At 40.2% G+C, this 10000-nt stretch overlaps 1 protein-coding gene across 1 annotated transcript in view; it reads right to left on the reverse strand.

The window, feature by feature from the left end:
- Positions 1–9690, reverse strand: part of LOC136853942 (uncharacterized) — a 14123-nt gene extending 4433 nt beyond the window's left edge. Inside the window, exon 1 of the mRNA XM_067129837.1 lies at positions 9395–9690. Coding sequence (XP_066985938.1) covers positions 9395–9690 — 296 coding nt within the window. The remainder of the gene's footprint in view (positions 1–9394) is intronic.
- Positions 9691–10000: the final 310 nt, after the last annotated feature.

Here is a 10000-nt window from a genome sequence, read left to right on the forward strand (position 1 = left end):
TTTATTTTCCCTCCATTTGCTTTTTCTTCTTTTTATGCCACAATATTTATCGCATTAGGAAAACGAGTGTGATGTCAACGAGTATCTCACTCGCTCCCTGTCAGCTCACTGGAATTGTTTATTCCCGCCATTCCTAACACCTGTTAGCCGTCCTTTTACATCTGCCGGTTCCTTTCCCCCTTGCAGACTCCATCATTTCTGCCTCCCCCTCCCTTCGCCCCCACCTCGCTACCACCCGACTCCCCAACCCCTGTCGTCGCTTTTCCCACCGTATGGAAGGCGCAACCCCTCCCCCACCCTCTCTCTATTACTCTACATCATCTGTTCAAAATCGAATGCTGTTTTCCTCACAAATAGACAAAAGACCCTTCGGCCGAACTCAGCAGCCGTGAGTGAGTGTTGCCGAGCTGCACAGGCACCGCCTATCATCCGCTGTTCACGTGTTACCGTGGCCATTCCGTCATCGTTTTAATGCTTATTAATCGCTAATCTTCGCCGTCCGTCTACCTCATTTCGTCTATGCCTGCGTGTGTACACTTGTGCATTAATGTCTGTTCGTCTGTGCGTCATTACTGGCATAGACAAGACGTCTTTTGAAATATTTCGTAGAACGTCGCCATAAGGAATAGCATTTCCAGTAGACTTGTCATTCCATTGTAATTTGACAGTCATTTCGAAATATTGGAACGCTGTGGATTTGCGTCTGATCCAGTGAAATTGCTTGAAGAATGGCGCAACATCAGATACTAGTAGGCCATCTGCTTGTAACAAGCCGTGTTGCCGTGTAGCCGAGGCTCCAAACACCTGGCGTGTATCTACATAACTTTTCCTTTTCCCCCTTCATGATCAGTATAATTCGTTCATTCCCTTCAGGTGCTTGCTACGCGGCCATAACAAGCTCAGGACTTGCCCACTCCAACTAAGCACCTGTATCCACAAGCACATACACACCTGTGCCTAAAAGCAGGCCCCTGGCGGCTACAAACAATGGCATTGGAAATCAAGTCACTTTTTTGCTGCATGATGATGTGTACGTACGCTCATCCCGTCGAGGGAAATCCCTAGACTCTCTGGAGATGAACTTTTGATCTATCGATGCCGATGGCTGAGGGAGGTGTTCTTCAAGTTGGGAGTCTGTTGACTTGTGTGATTGTCGACCATCTGATAAGAAATGATGTTATGGGCTTGTGGCTGTGTGTGTCTGTGTACACGCAGGAGTTTTGCCAGCGATTTACTCCTCCACCCCGTTCTCTCTCTCTCTCTCTCTCTCTCTCTCTCTCTCTCTCTCTCTCTCTCTCTCTCTCTCTCTCTTTTTCTTTATTTTAGTTACTTTGTTGTTTTATCTAAGCACAATTTCTCTTTCTCAGTTGTACCAAACATTCCTCAACTCTCTCTCTCTCTCTCTCTCTCTCTCTCTCTCTCTCTCTCTCTCTCTCTCTCGTTGCCTTTACCTTGTTTCGGCTACTTTGTCTGTCATTCCATCTTAGCTAGAATTTCTCTTTCTCATTTCTTGTACTTCACATCACTCAACTCTAATCCCCTTCCTAATTCTCTCTCTCTCTCTCTCTCTCTCTCTCTCTCTCTCTCTCTCTCTCTCTCTCACCAACTGTTACCGTGTGTACGAACGCATGTTGGAGTAGCATTTTATTGAAGTTTTGACTTGAATGATTTTTTTCATTTTTCTCTTATTTCTCCTCTTATTTCTCTTTGCTTGATTTTATTCTCAATACGTTTTTAAGTTATCCTACGTCTTTCCTATGCCCTGCTTTCGTTTTTCATCTGCCCTAGTATTTTCTTCCTTGTTTTCATTTTATTTTCTTGCTGTTGTACAGTTCACTATGCCCGTTTTCTTTTTGCTTTTAATATTAGAAAAAAATAATCCAGTGTTTTATATTAGGCAGGAAAAAAGGAAAGAGATATGATTTGTAGCTATTAAGCAATACAGTAATAGAAGCAGAGTTAGCAGCAACGATAATAGCAGCATAAGTAGCAGTACTGTAGTACTATTAGTACAGTAGTATCAGTAATAGTGAAAGACACTACATATATATTACTAATAAACATTGTAAAATTAATCTTCTCTCAATTGTATTAAGAAGGGTAATGATGATAAAAACAGGAGTAACAGTAATAATAGTAGTATTAATGTAGCAGCAGATTGACTGACGGTGACTTATCTGGCGTTAGAAGTACCAAGGTCGCAAAAGTCTTATAGTAGCAGCAGCAGCAGATATCCAGCTTAGCCGATAGCTGGAAGTGGAAATACCATCCAAGCTGCCTTCACACACAGAGAGAGAGAGAGAGAGAGAGAGAGAGAGAGAGAGAGAGAGAGAGAGAGGGAAAGAGACGACTTTGAAATCGTTGCTGATAACATATCAGCTGTTATCTGTGGCGTCAGCTGTTATCGTTGTCACTTAATATCGTAGCGATGGTCTACTGAAAGACTTATTCTGATTGCAGAAAATTACAATTTAATTTGGAGCTAATTATCTTAATTTTCTTTAGTTTTATGCATCATTTTATTTATGTCTTTATATTGTTTTGAGTCTTGATGATCAGGAATTCCATTCTGTTTTCGTTCCATGTTCAGTTATCAGTCTGTCTGTCACTCTACGTATTTATCTATCTGTTTATCTACCTACCTATCTATTTTGCTTTATCCCCTTTTACTTTATTTATCTATCGAGTCTCAGTCCTTCTTTTCCTCCTTCTTTCTTCTTATCTCATCGAAAGCAGTCTTGTCCGCGCGGCTCCGCCATTGTCATCAGCAGTTTAGTATCCGCAAACGTCCGCTCGGCCTATTTTCGCCCCACCCCCCGCTTCCACCACCACTCCCCACCACCCCCACCCCTTCCTCACCACCCTCCACCACCTCCCCACCCAGGCCACCATCCCTCCTCCCCCAACAAGAGTTCCCAGAGTCAAACACGGACTCTGCACCACTCTACTCTCTCACCTCCCCGGTAAACTTTTCTTTTTAAATCATTCTTTCTTTCACTTTTTAAGACTTCTTTCGCTTCATTTACGATGCTGTTTTCTTCTTCTGTTCTTTTCCTTTAATATTTTCAACGGTTTTCACTTTCCATTGTTTTCTATTTTAATTTTTTGACGTTTTCTTGGTTCGTGCTGTTTTTTCTCTTTCATTTTTTAAAAGCTAATACGTGAGATAATTATCTCATAACGTTTTCTCTCCCTTTCCCCTCTTTGATCTGCTTTATCATATTAATTTCTTCTCTTATTTTTAATCTTTCATAAATCCATGTTCCTTTTTGTTGTCATCAGCTTTTTACTTCTTGTATCATCTCTTTTCTCAATTCTTCCCCACATTATTGTGTTTCTCTGTCTTGTATTTCTTCCTGCTTTGCTTTGAAAAGACTGGCGTTTTCATTAAACCAGCTTCCTCTTCCTGTTCTTCCTCTTCTCTGCCTGTCACTGCGTTCGCCGTTCTTCTCCCGTCTTCCTCAAGCACGCATGCTTCTTCACTGTATTTTGTCTCCTCTTTCTTCTTATCACTGTTCATTTTCTATTCCTCACATTCCTCCTTTCACTTCATTTTCTTACCCATCTCCGTTTTTTTCAACTTTCATTTTTCTTTTTTCACATTTCCGTCTTTCTTTTGCTCTCCTTGAGAATACTCTCCCTCCTTTTCCTCACATTCTTCCCTTTACTCCCTGCTAATTCTTTTCTGCCTCTTCTCCTCCTCCCTTCTTCTTCAAGCGCTCCCCACCTTTCTCCTCACTCACCCATCGTCCCTTCTCTCTTCCACTTCCATCATCATCATCTTCCTCTTCTCTCCCCACTTCCTCCTTCAGTTCCTGCCAGCCCCGTTAAGCTCGGCACTCCTTTAGTAACGGTGTCGCCAGTTGCATTATTCAATAAGTCAAAATCAGAATTCTCCGGGTGCCTTTATCTGAGACCGTTCGTGGTTTTTACTATCCACGTGTGCAGAAATCGTCACAGCAGTGCTGTAAATTATTCTCTTCAGGTTGGGTTATGTACGAATTCGTGTTCATTGGTCTAAGGAATACTGTATTTTCTTCACTTTTTTCTAGCTAAGAGGGTTCTTTTTTATTTTTTTTTTCTCTGTGGTTTGCAGGTTTCAGATCTCGGTAGGGGGTCAGTGCCATCAGTGCGCCTCATGCGGTGCACTCTAGGCATTACTTTAGGTTCTTTGAAGCGTCTCTTCGGTCCCTAGCTGCAACCTCTTTCATTTCTTTTACTGTACCTCCGTTCATATCCTCTTCTATCTTACTTTCCACCCTCTCCTAACAATTGTTTCATAGTGCAACAGCAAGGTTTTCCTCCTGTTACACCTTTCTTACTGTCAATTTCCGTTTCAGCGGTGAATGACCTCGTAGGTCTCAGCTCTTGGCCTTTGGCGTAAATTCTATATTCATTCATGCATTCAGATCACGGTAGTATCTTTTTTCACTCTATTTTAGAATGCGTATTCTAATGAAGCACGTCTTTTTTATTTTTTCTTACGTAGTTTAAAGGCCTCAGATCACGGTAGTTTTCTTTTATTCAGTTTGGTTTAAATTTTTCCTTTAATGTTTTTAAATATTTGTTACTCGACTGAAACCTCCCTAGCCACATAATAATAATAATAATAATAATAATAATAATAATAATAATAATAATAATAATATAAAAACCGACGGCCATTCACGCTGCAGTTGATAATAAAAAAATCCATTTGATGAAGTTTTTTCATTATTTTTCTTATTTATTAGAAAAATACATTAATGCATTTAAATCTTTATTTTGTAAAAAGATTATCTGTACGGAAGTTTACATAACATCAAGTTATCAGATCCACGAACAAATTTCACCCATTGGCCATTTTTCTCTTGATAATAATAATAGTAATAATATTAACCTTGATATCAACAGCTTCATTTCAGCTCCATCATGTTACCCGCCGGTCTGATAGTGTGGCCTTCCCTTGTCATTAAAACCTTCAAATGGACTCATTTCGTTTTTCTCTCCATCAGACGTCCTGCATATTGGTCACTCTTCCCCCAGCAGCCCTCCAACCATTCCAATACCTCCCCCCCATCACCACCCCAACCCCACTACATCTTCTTTCACCTCCTGTCACTCTTAACACCACCCCACATTCCATGATCTTACTTCTCTTACCTCCGTTCCCCCCATCCACTTTCCCACGGCCCATCCTCCGCCTCCCTTCGCACAGAAAACGAAGAAAGGGGGGTGGAGGGAGGGGGGATCATCTGACGGAGGGGGTGAAGGGAGGCGGGGAGACCTTCCTACTACGAGCAGCAACTACTACACGGAGTCCAACTCCTAGCAAAACCACCTGATTACCTTGACGGTTGGCCATGGGTTTAAAAGCCCGAAACTTTTACTTCTCTTTCTGCGTTCCTTTAAACTTACCTTTCATCCACACGAAGCGGGGGTGGAAATATGTATGGGAACGTGTTTATCTTCTACGATAAGCAGATGAATTTCAATGTTTTTTGTTATCTTTTCACGCGTGGGAGGACGACGTGGAGTTCCTTTTTGCGCGCGATGACGTCGAACGGTTTTCTTCACGGAGGCTTTCCCGTTGCTGCTTGTTTTAAGACTAGGCTGAATTTATAGCCAGCACGGACTCTTGCTACCGAGTATTTTATTGTAACGGGTGTTAAAAGACCGTCTTTGGAATTAATGAAGTCTGAAGAGAATAGGTAGACAAGTGCCGAGGCGGGAGGTACAGTTTATGCTGGATTTAGTGATGGTATGGCACTAAATTATGGCAGTAGAGAGAGAGAGAGAGAGAGAGAGAGAGAGAGATTAACCGAGAGAGATGCGGAAAAGGAGATGCGGAGGACTCTCTCTCTCTCTCTCTCTCTCTCTCTCTCTCTCTCTCTCTCTCTCTCTCTCGGCGCACACACACACACACACTGATACGTTTGCGTTCCTGTTTCATGTTTCATTATGTCTCTATCGATTTTAAGATGCTTTACAATAAAATAACTGCAAATTGTATGCTTTATATATATACAATGTAATATATATATATATATTATATATATATATATATATATATATATATATATATATATATATATATATATATATATATATATATCATCAATAAACCAATGTTAGCATTCTTGCATGCGAATTATTTTTGGGGAACCACTTGAATGAGGATTTATTTTCATCAGTAAGGTGCCAAATAGTAAACATTAAACTTGTAACTTGTGTGTACAATGAATGAAACTCCCTTAAAATATGCCGTATTTTCTGTAATTCGCCGGGACTCGACACACATATGTAAACAGGTCGGATTGTAAAGTAAATCCGGAGAATGACGTGTGGTCTGCCTAGAATCTGTGATGACATCTCCAGAACACAGCAACTGACAAGTCTACAAAAGTTCCAAGTTCCTCTCTCTCTCTCTCTCTCTCTCTCTCTCTCTCTCTCTCTCTCTCTCTCTCTCTCTCTCTTAGGGTTTTGCCAGTTCTCTCTCTCATATTATTGGCATACTTTCTCTTTCAGTGATATACTCGTATAATCATTTCCTCTCTCTCTCTCTCTCTCTCTCTCTCTCTCTCTCTCTCTCTCTCTCTCTCTCTCTCTCTCTCGTTATTTTCCATTTGCACTTCATTTAGTGTGAGCGATCTGTGCCCACTTGTGTATATGAATGTTTAGTGTGCAAAGTTTTTTTTTATATCCTAACCGTATAAGAGCAGAAACTTATATGGCAAAATGGCGAAGGCGTTGCCTGATGTGCGCTGTGGTTTGTGACAATAATAACAGGTTTACTTTGTGACAATAATAACAGGCTTTATATATATATATATATATATATATATATATATATATATATATATATATATATATATATATATATATATATATATATATATATATATATATTCTTCGTCATCGACACTGTCGTATCTGCATGCTTTTCCTTTTTTGTTTAATAATTCGAGAATCACCTCCATGAAGTTCATCAAATTAAAATTCTTATTATCCAAAGATCTAAAAGGAATCCATCGTTTTACAATAGCCTTCATTGCTACCAACAGACGTAAGAAATAGCTGTCTGTACTCTTATTATTTCTGTGTACTATAGGTGTGCTAACTTTATTTATAACGGTCAACCACGAGTTCGGATTTTGCGGGTAGGACGTACTATAGTACCACATGGGTCTAAAGCCTATATCGGCCTAGACAGCCATGCCATCGCGTCTCGCAAAATCGAGATCAGAATTTTTGTTCATCAAAATACACAGAATTTTAATTCAATTTGATCTCAGCTTGCATAATAATAATATGAAATTGTGACTGAAATCACTTTCAGCAAACTTAATTTCCTGATAACTGCAAAGATGTCTACCTAACGAACCCACATCTGTCAGTTATACATACTGGCAGAGCTTTTGGATGACTGTTCACTTACTGATTTACAGTTGATGAGAAGGAGTATGAAAGTACCACTGTAGTTCCGGAAAAAAAATATACACATATATATAGATAGATAGATATATTCAAGATCAGAATTCGTATTAAGTTCCTCTCGCCATAAGAGAATCGCATTATCTGAGAATTACAAAGGTTCTTCTGGGAAGACTTATTGCTATCGCCTCTCTCCATTCCTTGCTTGCTTTGAATAACATAATGCAGTCATTGCAGATTATGGTCATCTGGTTATTTGCTACTGATGTTTTCTTTACCTTGATGATCGGTTCCGTCGAATTTCGTTACGGATTTTCTTTATTCTGTTCGCAATTTCTGTATCTTTCAGTGTCTGGTTTTCAAATTTAGACAAAAAAAAAAAAAAAAAAAAGTAGACCGACCTAGACTGAAAAAGGAACACAAAAGGTTCTGAGCCGCTGGTTCGATACACGTTCTGTACTTACAGTACATAACGAAACGCGCGATGGGGAAAATCAGAGGAATTTTTACCACTGTTTTTGCAAGCAAGCACTTACAACCAACTCCTGCATAAACTTCGTAACGTACGGTGTTGCAATTATGCTTCGTCTTAAGTCTTAACAAGACTCCAGCTGCTTGATTAACGCCAACTGCATGTGTGATGAATCTGTTTTCGTAAGAAGGCACCTGGTTATGATGGCCCACTTTAATATTTTTTCATTCTCTTAAATTTTAGGAAAGATTCTAGATAGCGTCTCTGACGTTGTTGTGAAAATAAATCCCAACACTACTTCTAATCAATGCAATAATATTTCAAGCAGAATTGGGAAGAATAGAAAACAGAACATCAACACATCTGAGAACAAAATTACCATTCATCTAAGAGTTCTCTGTTTGCGATATTTGATTTTATCGAAAAGATTGCATGTTAATCGTGTATAAATTTCATTTATTGTGTAAAAATTGGTGCTCAGAGTTGCAGAAACCATTAACCATTCAACATCAGCTGTCACTGATTCAATTATAATTTCTAATTTTTGCGAAGGATTTCCAAAAGTATTCGCCATCCAAAATCAAAAACCTTTGGGTCTGCATTAAAATTGCAGGACGCGTCGCTAATCAAGCTAATTTGAGCCGAATTCATATTCAGCATTCAAGCAGGCAAGGCAGGCAGTGAAAGATAGTTGGCAAGATTGAACGACAGTTGCCGAAGAGAGACTTGATTTGTCATGAATTCAGCGATGCTTTGTTTATCGTGGCAAGTGGATGTTTGTCTAGTACCATGTCAACACATTACCATGTGTTGTCATTCTTCTGTTGGTTTTTCACTGGTGCTCTGTAGGAACATTCTCTTCCGCGTCACTTTTGATACGACCGATAAAAACACTGATCAAAAACACCACAAAACGAACTACAGATAACCATGGATACAGTTTGACCATGTTATGTACAGGCAATTCGTCATTAAGAAACTTAATTGACAGCACACTGAGATACATGCGCACTTATAAGAGAGAGAGAGAGAGAGAGAGAGAGAGAGAGAGAGATAATAACACTGAAAGGCCACAATAACACATCACATGACGATAAAAGACGGCCATTCTCTGATTTTCTTATGACCAATCACTGTAAAAGCGCTGAAAGAGAACTCCAGATACGACTTATAAGCATTTGTTGTGGCGGCAAAAAGAGAGAGAGAGAGAGAGAGAGAGAGAGAGAGAGAGAGAGAACACAGCTATGAACAAAAATCTGAGCTATTCTTTACAGGAAGAGCTGAGGATTCATAACAATGTTTTGGCTTTCTGCTGGACCCGTAAACTGTGACAACTACACTTGCAAGACGGGACATTATCCAATCTTCCGGGTGGAACCGAGGAATAGCCCAAGGTCTCTCTCTCTCTCTCTCTCTCTCTCTCTCTCTCTCTCTCTCTCTCTCTCTCTCTCATCCCGGAATTTGTTATTTGCCGCAGAGCTTCAGATATCATCATTATTCTCAGCCTACTCCCTCCGCTTTCCTGTTATTGCAATCTCTTTTCCTCGCCTCTTTCTTTCTATTCTTCTTCTTCCTCCCTCACCACCAGCTCCTCGCCATTCCCTTCCCTCCCCATCTTTCCTCCTCCTCCTCCTCCTCCTCCTCTTCTTCTTCTTCTTCTTCTTCTTCTTCTTCTTCTTCTTCTTCTTCTTCTTCTTCTTCTTTGTGAAAGGTGAGAGATCCGATAAACTTGAGGAGTCCCGTAAGGCAGTAGCATACTTCCCTACATTGTAGACCCATCCTTCATTTACTCCAAACACCGCCATACACAACGCGACGTGAACATTCATGAGACTGAGATCACGCAAGCAAGTTTGCTCACTTTTTTCTTTCGTTTTTTCAACTTCTTGCCTGCGAGAGGGAAGGTCACCTTCTGATATTATTTTTTCTCCTTTTTTCTTTGGGCGAATGAAGGTCGCCGAAGGTATATACCATCTCACAAATACCTATTTGCAACAATCTTTGTGGGGGTTGGGGGGGGGGTTGGGTAGGGGTTTTGCCTCTGGAATATTTTTGGGTGAAGATGTGGTCAGCCGATGCAATGTGGTTGCTTAGAAAGCTTTCCAATTTTGGGGT

This window comes from Macrobrachium rosenbergii, chromosome 28 (assembly GCF_040412425.1).
Source record: "Macrobrachium rosenbergii isolate ZJJX-2024 chromosome 28, ASM4041242v1, whole genome shotgun sequence".
NCBI lineage: Eukaryota > Metazoa > Arthropoda > Malacostraca > Decapoda > Palaemonidae > Macrobrachium > Macrobrachium rosenbergii.